General features: G+C 32.0%; 1 protein-coding gene across 4 annotated transcripts; it reads right to left on the bottom strand.

The window, feature by feature from the left end:
* Positions 1-2,722: 2,722 nt before the first annotated feature.
* Positions 2,723-23,264, bottom strand: LOC132732058 (multiple epidermal growth factor-like domains protein 10). 4 transcript variants are annotated; one of them, XM_060718420.1, is made up of 6 exons: positions 21,379-23,264; positions 6,208-6,296; positions 5,062-5,937; positions 4,203-4,368; positions 3,775-3,938; positions 2,723-3,516 (listed from the first exon to the last, which is right to left on the bottom strand). In XM_060718420.1, exons 2-6 carry the CDS (start codon positions 6,266-6,268, stop codon positions 3,494-3,496), a joined length of 1,290 nt encoding a protein of 429 aa, XP_060574403.1. In that variant the 5' UTR covers positions 6,269-6,296; positions 21,379-23,264; the 3' UTR covers positions 2,723-3,493. The 4 variants fall into 4 exon arrangements, with proteins under 4 accessions (XP_060574403.1, XP_060574392.1, XP_060574394.1 ...); XM_060718409.1 differs by lacking the exon at positions 21,379-23,264 and adding an exon at positions 21,122-21,250; XM_060718411.1 differs by lacking the exon at positions 21,379-23,264 and adding an exon at positions 6,690-8,292.
* Between the last annotated feature and the right edge of the window lie 1,313 nt (positions 23,265-24,577).

The raw sequence follows: 24,577 nt of genomic DNA, 5'->3' as shown, positions 1-24,577 counted from the left end.
CAGATATTCTCATACAATGGCCACTTTCGTTGACGAAGTATTGCCATGCAACAAACCGACACCACGGAAACCAGTTGCTGGTTGACGGTTTTTGAAATATTTGTTTTTATTTATGAAGGATGTTGCCTTTATAAAACTTGTCTTTTACCGATTTACTCTTTGGCACGACAATTTGAAAAGCAGGACCTTGATATGTAAAGAATATTACAAACATGATTCTTTTGACGCTCATGGTATCTTTTGCTATGCAAGGTCTTTGACTGCCCTTATTTGCCAATTTTGTTATGTATTTTTCACTTGGGCTCATTTAAGTGAACGCCAGCGATGATATTTGCGAAAGATCGATCGTTGTAGTTAGGAAACTGTTTCAGTAATTGTTTGGAGATTCTTACCCGAACAAGTGTTTCCTCTTTTGTAATGAATGGCGTTTCCGTCTTGCACTTATCCTTCTCATTTTTAAATCAAGTCGAATAATTGTATGAGCGGTCCCTACAGAGGTACCAATGCATTTAGCTATACACTTAGTTGTAAATCTTACATCCGTATCAATCAAATCTTTTACCTTTTCAACCATATATGGCGAAGCTGCAGTTTTCGGACGGCGTGCATGAGGTGCATCTTTTACTGATTCCACACCATTTTTAAATTTCTTACAGAAATGTGTGACAGGTGAGGAAGAAAGTTCATAGTTCCCAAAAAAAAACACGACATTTTTCATTTCAAGTCTTTCGACTGTATACCAAGAATACATGCTATAGGACCGTTTTTTGGTCAGTGAAAGAGAAAACGTGTTACAACAATTTCAGCTTTATTATACACGAGTATATCGCGTTAATCGAGCCATTGTCAAATCTAAATGCCCTTCCCTAACCCTAACCCTAGGTGTACAGTGAGTTAACAGGTGAAAGTCAAAATAAGTTGATATTTTGCTATAATTGCTTTCATTTTTTATACAATTTACTTTGCATGGACGATAAATAACTCACATGGCCCGAGGAGGTTTATAAAGATTTCGGTCTGAAATTATCTATTGCATTTATTTATAAAAAAGAGTTCGGCAGTCTCTTTACATTTAAGTTACCTAAACATGATCCAGTATCAACTGTTGGACAATCACAATTAGTAACTCTTGAAAATATATAATGAATTCAGTGATCTCAATTATAAATGAAAATATAAGCATGATGTCAGTAATAGGATACAGGGGTCAGTTATGTGTGACGTAAATGTGATTATAACTTCAGTATATGTACTTGCATAAATATTTTACACAAAGTAAATGTATATGCAAGAACTAGAGAGCCCTTTTAACAAAATGTTTCATGATATATCGGAATATTAATACTGTATATTCTTTTCAGAAAATCAGGAAAGTTTGTATCAAATTAGGGTTTAAACGATATGTACTCTGTGGCGTTGTCTTTTTATTGACAAGCCAATGCTCGCTTTTATGTATTTATTCTTAATGCTTATCAGGTCCTCTTCAATATTTTACGTCAAAATCTTTCTTTGAACAAGTATCATAATATCCATAAAATGTATGTATTTGTCTATATAAACCGGTATATACATACTCGCACCCCGTAGTTTTTTGAAAATATTTATCTCCGAGATTTCCATCTTTGCATCCTTAATTACATAATTATTCATTACATGTTTTTAATTACAGGTTTTTGCCACATATCTGATCATCAGTAACGAAACTGACTTATTTCAGGTTTCGCCCATATAGCTTTGTAAACACTCATGAACACACTATCCATCTGCATGTCCACATTGTTCTTTTACCGTCCCGAACATGAAGGATGACAAACTTAACTACATTCTGATCTATTGCAATGTAGACAAATATTTGCAGTTTCTCTCGAGCTTTATTGTATGGGGCAGGGACGGTAATTCGCACTTTCCGTCCATGAGTAAGATCTTTCGCATTCTTCTGTAGAGAATCCGTTTTCATTGCCATTTGACCAACAAATTTTATATACTGTTTTAAACCGGTTTTATACTAATAATACCCAGATCAGCCTTGCATATAAGCATATAAAAACCAGGCTTGGATTGGTAACAATATATCGTATCCTCTCTATATTTACTATTTCGACAATTATCATCACTGGTAAAAGTTTAACTTACATGAATACAATATAATACAATGTAATTATTTCTGTTCACATGAAGTACAGTTATTGAAGAAATGTTAAAATCTATATAGCACAATGAACGAACACTAATTGATAAAAAAGTAAGATGATCATAACTAAAACATGCCGAACATGTGATTAAGATTGAAAGCCAATAAAATATTCTTAACACCAATTATACAAACCTCAATTAAAACACATTTAAGTGATATGTTTTAAAATATACTCTTAAAGCTGTTTTAACGCTTATGTTCTTACATTAAAGATTTCAATATGACCAAATGTAAAAAAATGACGTTCAGCCAATTGTTAGCATTATAGATTTCGTAATTTGAAATTAAAATATGTAAAGATGCTTTTTATGTAAGGGACTTGTCCACATTTTATCACTCTAATTTGTAGGTAAACAGTACAATTTGATTGGGAACAATTTTGCAGAAGTAATTACGACCAAATTCTGTATCAAAAAACACTGCAATGAAAACTGATACGGTTTTCAAGAATATTGTTATACATGTTACAATCAAACATTACAAAATAAATAATGTAAAATATGTAAACAATAATAAACTGTTATAAGATATAAGTATACATTTTATATTGAAATTAAACTAGCACAATGATATATAAATTGCTTATGTTTTTATATAGTTTATGCCACGCTTTCTATGCTTCAATAATAAATTAATCTTTTCTTAGTTTAGTAAAATGGCATTGCCCGTAACATTAATATGAAAACACAGACGTCAAACAAATTTAAGGATACTGTAACCATTATACATGCTATATCTGTGTCACACAATACTGAAATAATACAAACGTATATTGTTCAGCGAACTCAACTAGTAACGTTAACTAAATTACACATTCTTTAATTGAAAGAATTTAGGAAGTATGATTAAATAAAGATGAAAGAATTGAACATTTTGCTGGTTTCTTACTTTTACCATACTGTAGTAAAGTTTACATTTCAATTATATTTGTGTTCTGAACTAAACATATCGATTAGAGTTATCACATGGGAAGGTAGGTATTTTGAAAATTTAATCCCAAGCCATTTGCAAATACAGAATTGCAATATTCGAGAAAATACGTTTATAAACAATAACAACTTGAAGGTAAATTAATTTTCAAAAACACTTTAGTCGTATTTTACATGTTAAAATATTGCTAGAACTAAATAGAGTTTCATCCCTTACAACAAGCTTATTATGAATATAAGACGTTTTCAAAGTGATTAGGTAAGGATAGTTATAATATGCATCAATCACCACAGGAACAACAAATACAGTAACAATTCATTCTGTTGTTTTCACTAGTTAACCACTACAACTCTCCAATTTCTCTTACATCTATGACAATGTTGTTCTGAGATCTGAAAATAAACAAGTAAATAAATAGACAAATAAATAAATAAGTAAACACATACAAAATAAATAAATAAATGAATGAATATATCTAAAAATAAATAAGTACAAAACGTAATATAACATTAATTAATTAATCAATTAATTAACTAATTAATTAACAAATCAATCATAATGAATAAATGATAATATGAACAACAATAATGACATCAAGTTCTTAAAATTATCATTATTCTAGGTAAATCAAGTAAACACATTGCAATTACCATTGTATACATTATCCGTGGTCCTGTTATTACTCAAACTCTCGTAATTATTAGTCACTTCAGCTGACTCAGTATTTACAGCGCCGAAATCAGTTCTAGTGTTATAGTATGTTGGAATCTCAACGTTACGTCTGTTATCTTTAGGCGTTTTACTTGCAAGATACCTGTATTAAATAATAGAATTGATAATATCATTAAACATTACTTCATATTAAGTGTATTTTAAGTGATACGTAAAAATGCAAACAAGTAACAACCGTAATATTCAACTTGATAGTGCAAAATAACAATTTAGTCATAATTAAATAGTGACAATAAAATCATGTCTATTATCATAATTATTAAAATTTATCAGAAAAGAGAATTTATTTTACATAAAGAACACATGTACACATCTTGTATAGTATTAAATTAGTGAATACATTCACCTTCGTCTTATAAGGTAAAACAATAGAGCAAATACTACTATGGCAGCACAAGATCCGAATCCAGAGAAATAACCAATGGTAAAATCATTAGCTTTATCGTCACATCGCACAAATGTTTGTTGTTGTGTTACAATTCCGGCTGACTTTGTTGTTGTTTCTGGTGTTTCTGTAGATATAACATTAACGTGAAATAAACATGATCTTAACTATGCTCTAATGATTACTGTAACAGTTTTTCACGCCAAAATCTGCACATACAGTCGTTTAAGATCATTCCTTTGCTAAACTACAATCGAAAGAGTAAAAGTCGTCATTACACTATTTACAATTATTACCGTTTTCGTTTGAGCACATAATTATTGTCTATATATTTTATTGAACATATTATACCAGTCCAGATATCATTTCAATCCTCTTATCATATTCTTGTACAATCACATTACTATTAGGTACGAACATGACAAATAAATTATCTCCAATATCACTTGCATGCTATATAAAACGATGAAATGATGAAAAATAATGTCTACATATCCATGATAACATGGATTTTATTCAGTGCTAATGAGTTAGTATGATATGCGCATTATATCTAATTGTTAATTTACACGAGTAAAAACGTTTAAAATGTATACTACTACGTGCGCATATAATGATTACCAACATCCAAAGTCATGTCATACTAACAAGTGTAAAGAAAGAAAATAAAGTATTTCCAATAATCCATTTATTGCCATTATAAAAAAGGGCGAATTATTATAAATGTCTAACATTTATGGTTATTGTGAATTTGATTTAATCCATATGAATAAATAGATTAATTATTTTGAAATGAATTTATGTTAGTAATAATATGCACCTTGTCCATCGATTGAAATGGCTTCAGTACATTTATCTCCGGTCAGCCCATTCTTACATCCATCTGTACATGTACCGATGTTTCTATCACATTTAAGGTCTTTACATCCACTAGGACAAGATTTATCACAGGTATTGCCCCAAAATGCTTGTTTACATCCGTTTAAACAATATCCGTCTGCATGTTCACATGTATGTTTACCACTTGTTACCATGCATGCCGGGTTGCAGGCTAAACTGCAATTGGTTGAGTAAAAATTACCTTTACACAATAATGTGTGTGATCCGCATGTCTCACCATTGAATATCTGTCCCTCTGGACAATCAGCACAGACTAACGAACCATTGTGTATTTGACACTGGTTACAACCTTGAATAACACAGTCCGGACATTGCACACAGTAAACATTGCCATAAAACTTATAGAGGTAAAAACCATAATTGCAAATATAACATGTTTTACCATCCTTACAATGTTTACAATTTGTCGGACAATTTTGACACATTGTATCGATACCGGTTTTATACTCATAATATCCAGTTGTACAACCACTCGAGCAGATACGTAAATCACAACGTTCATTTTCACATAAACTACAATTGTGTTGACATTGATGTCCATAGAAACCAGGCTTACATTGTATACAATATCCCGTATCATCTTGACATTCAGTATTTAGACAATTACCATGACAGTTGAAAGAACATCTTTCGTGCAAACCATACGTTTTCGGCTTACATAACGTACAGTCATCCCAACTGTTACAGCTTTGACAATTTTCGGGGCATGGTGAACAAAAGCCATTTGATAAAAAGTAAGCTGGTTCGCAACTTGTGCAAGTTGACCTAGAACATGATTGGCAGCCAACAGAACATTCTGTAAATATGAATATTTTTGCCAAATTACATATTCCTCCAATAGTTTTTGCATATTTAAATATTTTTATTTATATGTATTTCCACATTCACAATATTAAGTTCCATAAATATGCTGAGAAAGATTTGTTTTATAAAAAATAAAATTCTAAACCTGACACAAAATAAGTTATTTTAATAAAATAAAAAAAATCAATATTTCATAGATGCATACAAAAAATGTAAGGAAAATTAAAAAAAAATCAAATTATAATGACGTAAAAGAACTTACTAGAAAATACCATATCAGCGAAAAGTACTAGTAGAAATCCTGACGTTTCCTTCAACAACATTATCGAGTATTCATATGTGTAAAACAATCTAGAAAACGGGAATAATATACATATCGATACTAATTTGATCCACTTATAGGAATTCCCTCAAATATATATATTTAACACATCGCTAAACAAGGCTACTTTTATTATTTTTCTTTTGTGTTGGTAATATCTTGAGTTTACATTTGAAAGTGTCTTTGTATATGTCCTTTGTATAAAAAGTTAAAGGTGAATTATAATAATAAAATTTTCGAATTTGTTTTACTTAAGTATCAAGTCACAGTTAAGCTTAATCATAAAGTAGCAAGACTCATAATTATACGGAAAGAATTATCACAATTCTGATATCGTTATTTCTATTTGAAAAAAAGCGGAAGTACTAAAGAAATATCACTTAACATTCCTAAAACGAACAAAATATATAATAAAAAACTACCTGATAAATAAACCAAATAAATATGTTCAAAACTTCGTCTATAAATTCTGTGGTTTGAATGGATACGGTTACCGGGTATGCATCAGTGACTCCATTTTAAGCGGTTCTAAATGTTTTTTTAGATGCAAAATATTCGGATTGATACGGTCAAAAAAGAACATAATCGCTTTTAACTCAAAACTTTTGTTTAATTTATTTTCCTCCAATTATAAAAAAGCAACAGAAAACATTAAGTCATACTTATGAAAGTAAATAATAATTTACTTTAGGATGATTGTAAGTGCATTACAGCATTAAACGTATTAATAAAATGTACTTTAAATGTATAACATAATTACGAAATCTAGAACAAAGTGATCCCTCGGAAGCATTAATCACAACAAAATTACATAAGAATTGCAGACTCGGTTTGATTGAGTCTGTACATGAGGGATAATGAATGAGTGCAACATCCCTCACGCCCCCTAGCACCGTCTTGAACGGTACTCAATTCTCAACACTTAATAGTGCTGGCATCAATGATTCCGAAGGACCAGAAAAATATAACAACACTGAAAGTCCGGTGGTGACATTAAAACTTCGTATATTTACAACTTTAACTTCAAAATTGCAATATTTAAACAAAATGAATTCACGTTTTCAATTCCATGAATCATGAATTCAACTGCATCACGAATTCAAGTTTCAAAAATTTCAGCTTCAAAAAATTGACGATGTCAACCTCATGTATTCACGATTTTAAATGTTCGAATTCACGTCATCACAATTTTAACTTCATTACTGAACGATTTACAATTTTACATTTTCAAATCCAAATTCTTGTAAAGATGAAATGAAATAGTAAATTCACGAAAGTAAATTCAGTAATTTGATATTTTTTATTGATGAAGTTGAATTGTAAATTTGAAATTGTTAATTTATGTATTTGAAAATGCGAAACCGTTAGGCTCTAATTTGTGAAGTTGAATACATTCAGTTGCTATAATGTTTTTTTTTTTGTGATGTCGAAATCGTGAAGAAATGTCGCTGGAAACGTATATATACATGAAATTGACATCGTTAATTAGTGTATTCAATATGATAAAATTAAATGATGTAAGTGCTGAGAACTTGTTCCGCACTCGAGCTAAAATAAATGTTTAAACCCCTGTGATTAAACCGTCATAAAGTGTTTATCTTTTAATCGTTAATTAATTAGTCTTCAGTTAATATCTGGCTATCTGAGATTTTAAGAGCGGGTTCAGTAGCTAAATGGCAAATTAAAATAACCTCGCTATGAGATTTTTAGAAGTTAAATTCCATCTTAAAAAAAGTTTAGTTTAATGCCAACTAAACATGTGTACAATGACAATTTGTATACTAAAATAGAAATATATTATAACTGTAAAATGGATTGAAAATTTTAAGTAATTAAGCATGATATTTTGTTTAATTTGTTGGCCGATATTTGTTTGATTGGCCTAAAATTTGGTCTTATTTAAGTGTTAATAAAGGTTCACATTGAAGACTGTGTGTTGAAATTAAATCAATATCAGCTAATTCTAAAACGTTCTTTATATAATTTTAAATCAATATTTAGTGAAGGTTTTGGTCAGTTTTCCATGATGTTGGTGTGAATGTAAGTTTAATATAGATATCTGCAATTATTTAATTTTACCAATGAAATATGGTGCTATATCAGTCAAATATATTTCTTTTTTTAAATAAATATGAAATATAAATATGAAAGTGGGCGAAGTCAAAACCCATATTTATTTTAAGGGACTTCTTTCGCCATTTTGTTTTAAAAAATCTGATAAATACAAAACAACTTTTTTGTTGAATTTTGCTTTGAAAACTATCTAGAATGATAGAAAATGGTCTAATTAAGAAAATTGATCCGAACACCAATATCTTTAATTCAGTTATTAACGCTGTACAGACGTTTAAACAGCTGTTTACATGACGTCACAATGTAGCGCCAAATATCGCGTGCAAAACAAGACGCCATAATATATTACTGTGCGCTGTACAATTGCAGTTGCGTAGCAAGCAAGAGGGTTCGTAACAATGAAATTAAATAAAAAGGTTATTTTTTCGTTTTTTCGTGAAATATTGTATATATTTTCACTCAACATGATACGTACATTTTTGCTGTATTCAGTAATTTGATACATATTGACAGAAGGGGTGGTCTAGTGGTTAAGGTGTCTGCCTCACAACCAACGGACCATAGGTTCGAGCCCTAATCGGGTCACCACCATGTCTTTTTTTCATATAACACCATTACTGGTTGGTTTCAGCAAGCGGACTCGAAAGTGATTGATATAAGTTGTAAGAACTTGAGAGCTAAAATAAATATATTCAAACCATAATATAAGGATTTTCTTTCGTTTGAATGAAATATGGAATATATTTTCAAGAAACATGATAAAAGTCCATATAACGGAACGGCGAGTGAAAATACTTTGAATTTTATCATGTCCCGTGAAAATATGTTCCATTTATTACGAAAAGAAGAAACAATATTTTTTTTAAATGTAACCAACGAGAAAAAAGATGTTCCAAAAACCCTCGCTAATTGTACAGCACGGCAAAGAAATATTTTGATTGGAAAATCAACATTTAATTTTACATGAAATATTAACATTTGTTGTTTACATGTTAAATCAACATCTAAGTTTACATGAAATATTAACATTTCGTGGTAAAGGTGTCTGCTTCGCAACCCAGGGATCATGGTTTCTTTCATATTCATGACACCAGTACTGGTTGGTTCCAGAAAGCGGGCTAGAAAGTGTTTAATATAAGTTGGAAGAACTTGTTTCGCAATCGAGCTTAAATAAATATATTTTAACCATAATATAGAGGATTTTTGTTTGTTTGTGTGTAAGATGAAATTTTATCTTTAAAAACAGTATTCTAACGAGTGGCGTAGCCACGAGTGAGAATACTGTTTTTAAAATTCACGAGATGAAATAAAATTACATCTTACAAACAAATAAATAAACACATTTTCTTTTTATTTTATGCTTAAAAACAGGTTAAAAAGAAATTTCCTTAATATATACATTATATTAAAATCTGTTTTCCCCTCTGGTAGACTCTATTAGTCGAATTTCATACAAGAAGTCTTGGGCTGAAAAAAGTTCGACAATCAACGTGAATTGGCATTATTCATTTTATAAAAAAATATGAATGATCACTTCTTTTAATAATAAAAACAAACAATTCTAGTAGAAGAAAAAAGTCACACCATCCGACCTTATTTCCGTTACTTACTGCGAATTTATATTAGACCTGTAAGCGGACGCCATTTTTAAAAATTGTGTATTTCATGAGAGGAACATAATTGTGTTTGATTCAGAGGGATATCAATGTTATGATATCATGGTTTTGTTAGTCATTCCCTGCGGTTTGGAGACCGCAGGGTATTGGTACGCGTTTAACTTTTGACGCATGGAGGAGCACGTGACCTGTTTTCGGTACATGGAGGAGCATGTGATCTGTTAACCGTACACGATTGGTTAATTGACCTTTTCGAAAACCTGGCTAAATACCGTTTGTCGGTACGTTACGGAATTATCTTTAGGGAAATCAGAATTACACCTAATTAAGAACAAAAAACTATTACGTGATATTTCTAATTTTCTATAATTATTTTACCGTTTAAGGTGGAAAAAATTGAATGATGTATTTGAAAATTATCATTGTTTCTTTAATATATGTATCTCAAATTTTACAAACAATAAATTGTTTATAATACTGAAAATCTACAAAATTAAAATATTCGTAGTGGCATTTGCCATAATAAATTGAGATATTTTCTGCGTAAACTTGTGTGTTTACTTTATTATTTTTTTGTCTTGGAAATATTCATAAAATGGTAGGCCTATTTAATCATTTTCTTAAAAATAAATAATTGTTTTATGTTCGACCTTCTCCGGTCATCAACGGTCATCAGTTTCCAAAGACCTTCTTCTATATTGATCGATTATTGTCAACTATATTCCTGATACAAACGTTTATTTATTCCCCTCCCCCAAAACAATGTTGAAAATGGTTAAATAAAATATCTTTATATCATTAAAAATGTTCCCCGCAGGAAAGCATTTTACTTGTACATCTTCTTAGAAGTAAGAAAACTTATTTGAGGATTGTTACAGAAAATAAAATCTAATAAGTGTTGACAGATGTGTAAACATTCAAAAAGCGGCTAGGAAATTTGAAAACATGAGTTGTTGAAAGGCTGCCTTACAAACGCTGGGTTGTTAACGATAATTTGTGATTAGTAATTTAAATGAAAAAAAATAATATGGAAGAATAATAACGCCAAAATTACATCTTGCTTTCTTACGTTACATCGTGCTTTCTTATTTGTATATCTTGCATTCTGTCTTGTACATCTTGCATTCTGACTTGTACATCATCATCATGCATTCTGACTTGTACATCTTGCATTCTGACTTTACATGTTGCTTTCTTTCATGCACATTATGCTTTCTGCTGTGTGCGTCTTGCTTAATTGTATGTTGATATCGTTATTTAACGATCAATTATTATTCATTTGTTGATCTGGTATATTAATTCAATAACTTAACTATTTGGGTCTACGAGCTTGAATGACGAATGTCATAGCCGAAAGCCGAATGCAGCAAGCATAATACGACGCGACATCTGGTGTAATAATATGTGACACCAAATTATGCTAACAGGTGGCGCTACATTTATGGTCTCGGTAAAGTCCGTATTGCGGTTCGGATTCAGTTTACCAAATTACGTCCTTTTGTTTTAAAATTTCCATTTCCACTATGGAGGAAATAAGGTAAACATATATTCAAAACGATTTGGCCAATTTTTGTATTTATTACTGAAACTCTGTGGGTCAAATTATATTTCCAGCTGACAATGACAAGTTAGGCTGAAGATGCCTTTTTATAAAGAAAACTACTTAAAAGGCATCTTCTACGGTGGCACAAAGGTGACATGTGTGTATTTATTTATCTCGTGGCCACGAGTTACTAAGTCGTGGCCACGAGATAGCTAAGTCGTGGCCACCAGATACTTTGTCGTGGCAACGAGTTCCTAAGTTATCTCGAGAGACTAAGCTATCTCGTAGCCACGACTTATTACCTCGTGGCCACGACATAGTATCTTGTGGCCACGACTTAGTAACTCGTGGCCACGACATAGTATCTTGTGGCCACGACTTAGTAACTCGTGGCCACGACTTAGCTATCTCGTGGCCACGACTTAGTAACTCGTGGCCACGACATAGTATCTCGTCATTTCTTGGGATCTTTTTTGTACATTTTGTTTTATGTACTCATCAATTCACATTATGACATCATTCGTCTTAAAGCTGTATCGTAGGGCGAATTGTAAAAAGTTATGTGTTTGAATTGATAAATATATTAAATAGATAAATAATTGAATAAATCATGCGTGTTGTTTTTGTTTGTCATTTCAGGACATGTGCTGGAGATTTTGTTAGAAAACTATCCTGATCCTACTTCAAGTACAATTATTATACTTACTAGTACCGTTTTGTTTCAGACAAACTCGATAAGGTAGTACTATGTCGTTGATATATGTAAATACTTTCATGTTTCAAAGAGTCACTTTCATTTCATATGACATTTCATCTCCTCAATCATCATATTTTTGATTCCTTTTAATTTTAGGTTTGGAAATGTCGGGACGCCATTTATAAAGTAGGGGGAGTGTGTCGTAAAGCGAATTGTAAAATAAAAGAGATATGTGTTTGAATTGATAAATATATCAAATAGATAAATAATTGAATAAATCATGCGTGTTGTTTTTATTTGAATCAATTATGTTGATTTTTCTTTTTCAGAAACGTTGTAAAACAGAGGCATATCTTGATGGTATTGATAGGAAATGAACATTATATTAGTGCCATTAATTTGCAAATTTTTTAATCATTTCAGATAATTTAGAGAACATCAATTGTATGTGTGTGTGACGATGACGTTGTAATTATCATTAATCATACCTGTTGTTTTTGTTTATCATTTCAGGACATGTGCTTGTGATTTTGTTAGAAAACTATCCTGATCCTACTTCAAGTACAATTATTATACTTACTAGTACCGTTTTGTTTCAGACAAACTCGATAAGGTAGTACTATGTCGTTGATATATGTAAATACTTTCATGTTTCAAAGAGTCACTTTCATTTCATATGACATTTCATCTCCTCAATCATCATATTTTTGATTCCTTTTAATTTTAGGTTTGGAAATGTCGGGACGCCATTTATAAAGTAGGGGGAGTGTGTCGTAGGGTGAATTGTAAAATAAAAGAGTTATGTGTTTGAATTGATAAATATATTAAATAGATAAATAATTGAATAAATCATGCGTGTTGTTTTTATTTTTTTATTCCCCTTATTATTACTATTGTCAAAACAGTCCTATAAACCTTTCCTGTATACCTATACAGTAACCGAATTATCTTTTCCAATCTATACATTTTTCTTTCTTTATAACATATTACATAATAATAAGTCGCTTTCTATCTAACCTGTGACCCGTTTACATTGTACACGAATGCAATGAAGCCATTAAATGTGTATTATACATAGACGTACATTATAAACTATTTAATAAATATTGTTATATATCTTTGATATATCTTTTTACTTCACAGTTTCTAATCCATTCCAAAGGACCAATGATTGTCCGTCAATAATTATAGAAATGTTGTTTTCGCAGAGCAGCTTATCAGCTGCGGCAGTACTATAAGCTCTACCGACTGAGTGAACCCGTGACAGCTTGAAAGCGCATGTGCCTTCATTAGTCCATGCCTACAATGCCACATATCATGAGAGTACGGGGTTCTCTCCTTACTATCTGATGTTCGGCAGACATCCCAGACTTGCCATTGATGCCTTCTTGGGTTTACCCACAGACACTTTGTCTGCCAGCAAACATTCAGAGTACGTGGTTAAGCTACATGAACGTCTCAAAACAGCATACGAAAAGGCTAGATTGATATCAATTAAGTAGGGCCAGCTCGACAAAGCCAAGTATGATGAGAGAGCTCGAAGTTCTGTCCTCGCTCCAGGAGACCGAGTTCTTGTCAAGAACGTTTCCATCAGAGGCAAACAGAAACTGGCCGATAAATGGGAACATGACCCGTACATCGTCATTAGCCAGCCTAACCATGACATACCTGTGTTCCAAGTGAAGCGTGAAGGTGCAAGGTACAAGAAGACAAGAAGAACACTCAATCGTAATCTCCTTTTGCCATTCATGTCAACAACGGATGCCATTGAAACAGATGAGGACCCGAATCGACTGCCGAAGATCATGTTGCAAACAATACTGAAAGTAGGCCGTATGTTATTCCTATGAGACGGTCAACAGGCTCGCCAGGACTCCTTCCTTCTTCAAGACCGAAACGCACATCGAGAGCACCTGATAGATATGGCTATTGAACCATGGCTTCAAGATATGTATAAACATGTATTGTACTATTGTCTGATTCATGTTGTGTGAATGATTTAGTGAGCATGATTTTCTAAAGAGTGAATACTTTTTGTTAGTGTGATTGTTTAAATCAATTGTTCTTTATTTGAATCAATTATGTTGATTTTTCTTTTTCAGAAACGTTGTAAAACAGAGGCATATCTTGATGGTATTGATAGGAAATGAACATTATATTAGTGCCATTAATTTGCAAATTTTTGAATCATTTCAGATGATCCAGAGAACATCAATTGTATGTGTGTGTGCCGATGACGTTGTAATTATCATTAATCATACCTGTTGTTTTTGTTTGTCATTTCAGGACATGTGCTGGAGATTTTGTTAGAACACTATCCTGATCCTACTTCAAGTACAATTATTATACTTACTAGTACCGTTTTGTTTCAGACAAACTCGATAAGGTAGTACTATGTCGTTGATATATGTAAATACTTTCATGTTTCAAAGAGTCACTTTCATTTCATATGACATTTCATCTCCTCAATCATCATATTTTTGATTCCTTTTAATTTTAGGTTTGGAAATGTCGGGACGCCATTTATAAAGTAGGGGGAGTGTGTCGTAGGGCGAATTGTAAAATTAAAGAGTTATGTGTTTGAATTGATAAATATATTAAATAGATAAATAATTGAATAAATCATGCGTGTTGTTTTCATTTTTATTCCCCTTATTATTACTATTGTCAAAACGGTCCTATAAACCTTTCCTGTATACCTATACAGTAGCCGAATTATCTTTTCCAATCTATACTTTTTTCTTTCTTCATAACATATTATATAATAATAAGTCGCTTTCTATCTAACCTGTGACCCGTTTACATTGTACACGAATGCAATGCTTCATTGCATTCGCCATTAAATGTGTATTAAACATAGACGTACATTGTAAACTATTTAATAAATATTGTTATATATCTTTGATATATCTTTTTACTTCACAGTTTCTAATCCATTCCAAAGGACCAATGATTGTCCGTCAATAATTATAGAAATGTTGTTTTCGCGGAGCAGCTTATCAGCTGCGGCAGTAATATAAGCTCTACCGACTGAGTGAACCCGTGACAGCTGCACTCTCACAGATTGACAGTTTTGACATTTTTTTCCTCAGAAGCAGCTGATTTTGGCACCAGTTCCTTCAATTCAGATTTAAGCTGACACTGTGAACAAGGTCCCGTATTCATAAAGCATCTTAGTAAATAATTTCAACTTAGTGAAAAATGATATTTTTTTGACAAGTTGAATTGAAAAAAAAATCTAACAATGTGTGTACAAATTTAGTTTGAAAATAGGCAAGAAAATGTCCTTATTAATAAAAACACATTAAAAATGTTGTGGATGGTCACAGGTATTGGAAATAAGCCATGTCAAAAATTAGGAACTTTTCAAGAGGATGAAATATTTTACTAAGAAGTTTTTTTTATGGCCCAAGCACTTTGAACAACTGTTCTATTTTATAATTATTTTGTTGATAAAAAAAAATTCTAAAATCATTGATTTGGAAATGTGCAACTTGTCATTGTCAGCTGGAAATATAATTTGACCCACAGAGTTTCAGTAATAAATACAAAAATTGGTTAAATCGTTTTGTATATATGTTTACCTTATTTCCTCCATAGTGGAAATGGAAATTTTAAAACAAAGGGACGTAATTTGGTAAACTGAATCCGAACCGCAATACGGACTTTACCGAGAATATAACTGTAGCGCCACCTGTTAGCATAATTTGGGTGTCACATATTATTACACCAGATGTCGCGTCGTATTATGCTTGCTGCATTCGGCTTTCGGCTATGCGTCATTCTACCTTATGACATTCGTCATTCATGCTGAGTAAATAGACCCAAATACAAACAGTTGCAGGTTAAGTTATTGAATTAATATACCAGATCAACAAATGAATAATAATTGATCGTTAAATAACGATATCAACATACAATTAAGCAAGACGCACACAGCAGAAAGCATAATGTGCATGTAAGAAAGCAACATGTAAAGTCAGAATGCAAGATGTACAAGTCAGAATGCAAGATGTAAAAGTCAGAATGCAAGATGTACAAGTTAGAAAGCACGATGTAACGTAAGAAAGCAAGATGTAATTTTGGCGTTAATATCCTTCCATAAAAAAAGGATATTCTTTCGTTTGAGTGAAATATGGAATATATTTTCAAGAAACATGATAAAAGTCCATATAATGAAATGGTGAGTGAAAATACTTTCAATTTTATAATGTTCAGTGAAAATATGTTCCATTTATCACGAAAAAGAAAAAACAAACTATTGACTTTCAGAGAGAGATAAAAAAAATACCCGAAAGTAGTCCCTAAAAGTAATATGGATATTGACTCCGCCCACTTTCATATTTATTTTCATATTCGTTTTTAAAAAACATGAAGTATATTTAACTGATATAGCACCATATTCTATAGGTAGAATTAAATAAAAATAAGATATATGACTCGGTAAAGAGCACCGTTGAGTGATTGGTGCAAACTATTTTTAAATATCTGAAATATAATATGTGCAAAGCAGACAATGTTTTGTACGAGGGGCAATTCATAGAATATTCCCAGTACAGAAGTCATTTTATACATTTGATTCACTGTATTCAGTAATCAGGAGCAGTGGCCTAGTGGTTAAGGTGTCTGCCTTGCAACCTAGAAATCATGGGTTCCACCCCTAATCAGGTCACGACCATTTTTTTTTTATATTTTATGACACCAGTACTGTTTGATTCCAGGAAGCGAACTCCAAAGTGATTAATATAAGATGCAAGAACTTGTTTCGCAATTGAGCTTAAATAAATATATTTTAACCATAATATGAAGATATTCTTTCGTTAGAGTGAAATATGGAATATATTTTCAAGAAACGTGTAAAGGAACGGCGAGTGTAAATAATTTAAATTTTATCATGTTCAGTGAAAATATATTCCATTTATCACGAAAACGAAACAAATATTTTTTTAAAATGTAACCACCGAGAAAAAAAGTTGTTATTGAAAACCGTCGCTTATTGTACAGCCGCAGTAATAGTTTGATTATTCATCAGTGAGTGACGCCATGGACGCAGTCCACTACTACCCAGTTAAATGCTGTTCATAAAACATAACATAATTACTATTTCAATTTAATGAAATGAATAACTGAGGCTATTGACTATGGGGGCTGATTTGGTACATTGCGCATTGCGTTGTCGATAGAGACAACGCAACCTATATCGTTATCGCCTTTTCGTCGTGTCGCTAGCGACAAGAGGACAAAGCGCCAAAACGGTGCGTTGTCGCCTTGTCCTGTCTCTAGCGCACGCAAAATGGCGCGTTGTCGTGTGGCGCGTTATCCCCATGTCGTTAAGCTTATAAGCCAATCCTCCGATTTGAACCGAGCGACAATGTGACATCGCGACAACACGCCACACGACAACGCGCCGTTTGGCGTACATCGTTAGCGACAAGACGAAAGTCCGACAACGTGCCCTTTGGCGCTTTGTCCTGTTGTCGCTAGCGCCAACACGACGCACAACAGCGTTCCAAATCAGCCACCATAATTGACTGTCAGAGAAAAAACAATATCCGAAATTAGACCCTAAAACAATTAGGAATTTTGACTCCGCCCGCTTTCAAATTTATTTTCATTTTCTTTTCTAACAAATATGAAGTATATTTGACTGACAGAGCTCAATTTTCTATAGGTAAAATTGAATAAAAAATAAGATAAATGACTCGTTTTAGAAGCACCGTTGAGTGATTGGTGCAAACTATTTTTAAATATCTGAAAAAATAATATGTGCAAAGCAGGCAATTTTTGTACGAGAGGCAATCTATATATATAAACTTTCGAACAATAAGAGTAGTCCTGAGTCTGCGTCATTTTCTACTTTTCAACACAACATCAGAAGTATTAGAAACAAATTTGAGTATATAAAAAAAAACTTTCTTGACTTCGACGTTTTATGTCTCTCTGAAACTAAAAATAATTACCGACGACATGATAACATTAGATGGATGTAGTTCATAATACAGAAAATATCATTCTTCGCATTCTGGTGGACTATTAGTTTATGTGTCTAACAACTTCGTAGATTATTTTCCTTGGAAAATATTTTACCAGAATCTATTTGGGCGGAATTGAAATCTGATTAGAAGATTTTTTATCTTGCAATTGATATCGTCCTCCACAATCGCCGGTAGAATTATGGGAAAGGCTTAATATATGCATAAATAGCTCTAGATTATTTTGTTTGCAGATATAAACGAGGATCAACTTAACTTGAAAAATCACAAGTTCCCAGATATATTAATGCTAGATAATAAAAAAACAAGAACCGGTTAAACCGGATGATGCTCCCAGAATAGGTTTTGGACACAGGTAAGTATACTTCAATCATGTAGTGTCAGAGTTATGTCACAGACAAAGTTCAAAGCGTAAAAATGAACAAAGGGCAATTAATGTAACCAAAATTAAGCAAGGCAGAGTTATGGTTCTTTTGCACTGCATTTTTATTTAATGAGACCTATCTTCCTACAAAGTTTCATGTTGATACATCTTATGGTTTCAGAGTTATGTCCCGGACAAAGTTCGAAGAAGTGTAAAATGAACAAAGAGCAATAACTCCAAAATTAGGCAGGACAGAGTTATGGTTCTTTTGCACTGCACTTCTACCAAAATGAGACCTATCTACCTACAAAGTTTCATGTTTATATCTCTTATAGTTTTAGAGTTATGTCCTGGACAAAGTTCAAAGTGTAAAAATGAACAAAGGGCAATATTTACAAATCTAGGCAGGACAGAGTTATGGTTCTTTAGCACTGCACTTCTACCAAAATGAGACCTATCTACCTACAAAGTTTCATGTTTATATCTCTTATAGTTTTAGAGTTATGTCCTGGACAAAGTTCAAAGTGTAAAAATGAACAAAGGGCAATATTTACAAATTTAGGCAAGAACAAGTTATGGTTCTTTTACACTGCACTTCTACTCAATGAGATCTATCTACGTTGATATATCTTATAGTTTTAGAGAAATGTCCCGGACAAAGTTCAAAGTGTAAAAATGAACAAAAGGAAATAATTTCAAAATTAGCCAAGACAGAGTTATGGTTCTTTTGCATTGCACTTCTACTCAATAAAATCTATCTACCTACAAAGTTTCATGTTGATACCTCTTGTTGTTTCAAAGTTATGTCCGGACAAGAATAGCGGACGGACAGACGGGCAAAGCGGCGATTATATGCTCACCCTTCGGGGAGCATAAAAATGTTATAAATGAACCCAAGCGTATTAGTTCCCATTCTCGAATATTGTTTGATCCGATTATTATAAAAAATATCAAACGTTTTTTTTTTTTTTTTTTTTTTTTTTTTTTATCAAAACACACATTCACCTTACGACTTCTTTTTAAACACAGGGTATTGATTTACAAACGTGCAGATTTTAATGAATTTAACAATTACAATCAACGTTCTTTTTTTTGTTCTTAAATATCTTAGGACATGATCTGTGCGGAAAACTTCTACATGGTGCTAATTCATTCATTCATACTTTCTTTCATTCGTTCATTCATTCATACTTTCATTCATTCATTCACATTCATTCATTCATTCATTCATTCATTCTTTCTTTCTTTTTCATTCTTACTTTTTCTTAAAGTTTAGTCAGAATTTTTTTTCACAATCAAATTCTATCATATTGATTGCTAATTCATTGTATTCCAAACACAACAGAATTTTTATGTACGTATATTTACTATTATAAACATTATTGTTGTTAAAACTTGTGGTCCGACCCAACAACTACAGCATCTATGTACATACTATAAATTTATTCTTATGTTTGTAGCGAAAAAAGCAATAAAATATCATTATTCTAAATGAGCCGCGTCATGACAAAACCAACATAATGCGTTTGCGACCAGCATGGATCCAGACCAGCCTGCGCATCCGCGCAGATGATCAGGATCCATGCTGATCGCTATCAGTTTCTCTACTTGTTATACGGTTTTTAAGCGGACAGTATGGATCCTGATCAGATTGCGCGGATGCGCAGGCTGGTCTGGATCCATGCTGGTCGCAAACCCATTATGTTGGTTTTGTCATGACGAGGCTCAAATGAATTCATCAAGTTAAAGTTTCTCATTGATATCACCATTATTTTTTTTACCGGAGTATAATTGCGCCTACACTACTTGTCAGGTGAATCAATTTACCAAAGAGCGTTATGTCCTTAAACTGTGCCAGCAAGCAAAATAAATGAATCACCGGAGTTGCATTGAAGTGTTTGCAATCAGAATGTGTACTGAAACTGGTACAGTAAATGAAACAGCGATTATTTGCGGTAAATGATGTTTAACAGAGTAAATGAAACAGCGATTATTTGCGTTGACATAAGAAGAAATGATTTTAAGGTTTTGATTTCAGATATTCTATTTCTATTGGTAATGATAACACTGCTGTTGTTGCTGCTGCTGATAATGATGGTGGTAATGATGATGAACATGATGACAATGATGATAACTGAACATGATGATGACGATAATTGTTAACATGATGAAAACGATGATGATGATAACAATGATGATTATGATGATGACGATAACGATGATGATTATGACGATGATAATAATAATAATGATGATGATAACAATGATGATAATGATGCCGATGATGATAAGAATGATGATGATAATTGTTAACATGATGAAAACGATGATGATGATAAGAATGATGATGATAACGATGATTATGACGATTATCATAATAATGCTAACGATAATAATGATGATGATGTTGTTGGTGAACATGATGATAATGATGATAATTTTGAATGTGATACTAACGATGATGATGATGATAGCGACGATGATGACGATACTTATGATGAACAGATCATGAATATGATATGTTTATAATGAATGAATATATTATAATAATATGATTTTGTACTTCACCAACTATATCCAGAAAGTATATGTAAATTCCGTGTTCACAATAATAAAGCTGCCTATGAAGTGAACATAACTACACACATCTTCAAACTACTTGTACAAGAAACATATAGCCTCCTACAGCTGTGGTATTAACATTATGGTAATTACATTAAAATAATTAGATTCCAAAACATAAAAATAAAAAAGATAATTACATAAAAAAGTAATATTATAGAAATAAATATTTAGATAATTTATATGAAGTACGCATCACTTACTTTCTTACTTTAAGGCTCCGAGATTGAAACTTTTCTCAAATTTATAAAAGTTATGTAGTAAGGGAGATATCATAATTGTCAAATATGCCATTGTTGATGTGACACCATGCATCACAATTTAAGCAATTAAAACTTGACAAATTTAAGTTTTGTTTTTGTTTGTTTGTTTCATTTTACGCCTTTTCCCAACAGTATTTCAGTTATATAGTACTAGACTACCTTCCTCCGCGCTAAACTGCCAAAGCATCTCCCGGGGATCGAACCCACACCAGAGAGGTAACTGGATTAGATGTCATCGATTCTAACCCCTCGACCACGGAGGCGGTTAATGAAAAGAAACGTTTTCAAATCCACAAATTACACAATAAAATATCACAATAATAGAGTCCATAACTGATAAGGGTTCGAATACCGCCAGGGACTTTTCATGAAGATACGTGCTTGTTGCACTCGTGTTCCTGCTCGTAATGTCTTCCTGCACCAGTAAACCTAGACAGTCGCAAATATTATCTTTACGGTTTCGGCGTAACTTAAAACCCCATAAATAAGATGTATTTGCATGTTTAGGACAAATCCTCTTGCATAATAACCCGTACCTATTTGAAATTAATCTTCTGTTGTAAAAGTAGATTAACACGATGCAAGAAATGTATTATGTTATAATTTGTCATACCGTAAATGTCCATGCATTTAAATGAAACAAAAAAACTCTTCTCATTTCGGTGAAACTTTATATACTTTGTTGCATATTGTAATAATTAACATATTTCACATAGCGATGCAATTAATAAAGATGGCTGGTTTCCATAAAGATTATAAATTGGATCTTAATCGCAATTACACTTTAGTCAGTGCTTACATTTAAAATCTTTTAATAGACACTATGGTATATTTTCCTTCTTCACCATTTTACAACATGAATATTTGAAATCATTTGTAACAAGAAAGTAATTTTTGCAGGTCGCCCTTGATTAGTACTTAAAATACCGTAATTCATGCAGGCACATGTACGTATCCACAAAATTGTTCACAATTTAAAAGGGTTGTCTTTCATTAAATATCAGTTCGTTTGATAATTCAGTGGCAAAACATTTAACTCACTGTAAATTTTTACTACTTTCTGCTTGTTGTTTATCCGGACCGAATGTGTTTACTCCAAATGATGATAATACACTTTTAGAAATATTTTATATTAATGGCAGACTCGCTGCCACTTGGCGCGCAGGAATTGTTAAACATTTCAAACATGTTAAGCACTTATTCTAACCAAAAATAAAAACATTTTCCTCATACATTTATATATCCGTGTATAGTTTAAGCATGTTGTAAATGTGTATACACGGGTAATCTAAATTGCCAGTTACACTAATCTTTTGTGACTAAAATGAAGTTAATTATTAATTAAACGCATGTTAAATTCAAAAATCAGAATTGTTCATTTTCACTTACTGATCAATCATTGTTTATAAACGGGATTTAATCCATTTAGGATACTCCCCTATAAAATCCTTTAATTTACTATTAAACACTTTTTGAAATAAATTTACTCGGAGCAAAGTTCATCAACCCTAAAAGTCCAACATCATATCGATAAAGTTAATAATTTGGATTCGGATCTTGTGCTGTCATAGTAATCATTATACATGTGACGTAACCACTGTAGAATCCGACGCGCTGACAATAAGTACGGAAACAAATCAGGGGCAATTTTGCTTAATAGCAGGTACGGCAGCATTTTTTTGTTTATGTCGTGTTAGAATCGAAATAATATATCCAAATTTGTAACAGCAAATATTACTATGGCAGCACAAGATCCGAATCCAAATTATTAACTTTATCGTCACAACGCACACATGTTTGTTGTTGCGTTTCAGGTTCGGCTGACGTTGTTGTCGTCACTGATGTTTCTGTAGATATAACATTAACTTGTAATACACATAACATTTACTACGCTCTAATGATTACTGTAACATTTTTTTCTCTCGCCAAAATCTGCACACACAGTCGTACAATATCATACCTTTGCTAAACTAAAAGTTGTCATTACACTATTTACAATTATTACCACTTACTATCTCGCAATAATTATTGTCTAAATATTTTATTGAACATTTTGTTCCAGTCCAGTTATCATTACAATCCCCTAATCATATTCCTGTATTATCACATTACTAGCAGGTGCAATTATGACAAATACATTGTAAATTATCTCCAATATCACATACATGCCATCATAATACGAGAGTAAATGTTAGAAATAAATGTATACATATCATTCTGTGATTACTTTGGATTTCATTCAGTGCTAATGAGTTAGTATGGTGTGCGCATTATATCTTATCGTTACTTTACACGAGTAAAAACGTTCAAACTTATAAACTACTACGTGCGCATATAATAATTACCAACATCAAATGAATTTGATTAAATCCATATGAGTTACCTATCAATTAATTATTTTGAAACAGAATGATGGCAGTAATCATATACACATTGTTTACCTATTGTGATAATTTGAGTACATTTATCCCCAGTCAGTCCATCTTTACATCCATCTGTACATGTACCTTTGTTTCTATCACATATAGGATCTTTACATCCACCAGGACAAGGTTAATCACATGTATCGCTCCAAAAGGTCTGTTTACATCAAGAGTTTAAAAGATTGTGATGTTGAACTAAAATTGATGGGCCGTTCTTGAATTATGGATTTGGAACATACTGAATTATGATGTGTTTCATTTACATATTTCATTTGCTCACCCAGATAACTTCACAAATGGAACAATGTTTTAATAATGATTTACTTTAGGAAGATTTGAAATGTATTCAAGCATTAAACATATAATTAAAATATTTTCACTGTTAAAATCGCGCCTTCATTAAGTGTTAACTTGAAATCGTCAGTTCGTTAGGTTAATACATGTATGTCCTTATCGCCGCTATATGAAGGCAGTTTCAAAGGATAAATACCTTAGCTTGTTTAAATGACCTCGTTGAGAGATTTTTGTAAATAAAATTCCATCTTTCATTTAACGCTGATTATACAAGTATAAAATGTTAGTATGCATACTAAAATATAAACAACTTATATCTGTAAGCTTGAATGTTATAATCTAAGTGATTTAGCATGATATTTGGTTTACTTTGTTCCCTGATATTTGTTTTTTTTTCTTGTTCTTCCTTAAGGTTTAATCTT

Source organism: Ruditapes philippinarum, unplaced genomic scaffold (assembly GCF_026571515.1).
Source record: "Ruditapes philippinarum isolate M1 unplaced genomic scaffold, ASM2657151v2 ctg13490_1_1_1_1, whole genome shotgun sequence".
In the NCBI taxonomy this organism is placed as follows: domain Eukaryota; kingdom Metazoa; phylum Mollusca; class Bivalvia; order Venerida; family Veneridae; genus Ruditapes; species Ruditapes philippinarum.
Note: the sequence above shows the minus strand (reverse complement) of the source record. Positions and strands in the feature narration are given on the sequence as shown.

Bases quoted from the DNA above. Each gene is read 5' to 3' on its own strand.
- LOC132732058 (XM_060718420.1), bottom strand. From the start codon at position 6,268: ATGTTGTTGAAGGAAACGTCAGGATTTCTACTAGTACTTTTCGCTGAT. The intron at 5,938-6,207 runs GTAAGTTCTTTT...TCATATTTACAG, and splicing joins CGCTGATATGGTATTTTCTA to AATGTTCTGTTGGCTGCCAA. The intron at 3,939-4,202 runs GTGAATGTATTC...TATTTAATACAG, and splicing joins TTTTACCTTATAAGACGAAG to GTATCTTGCAAGTAAAACGC.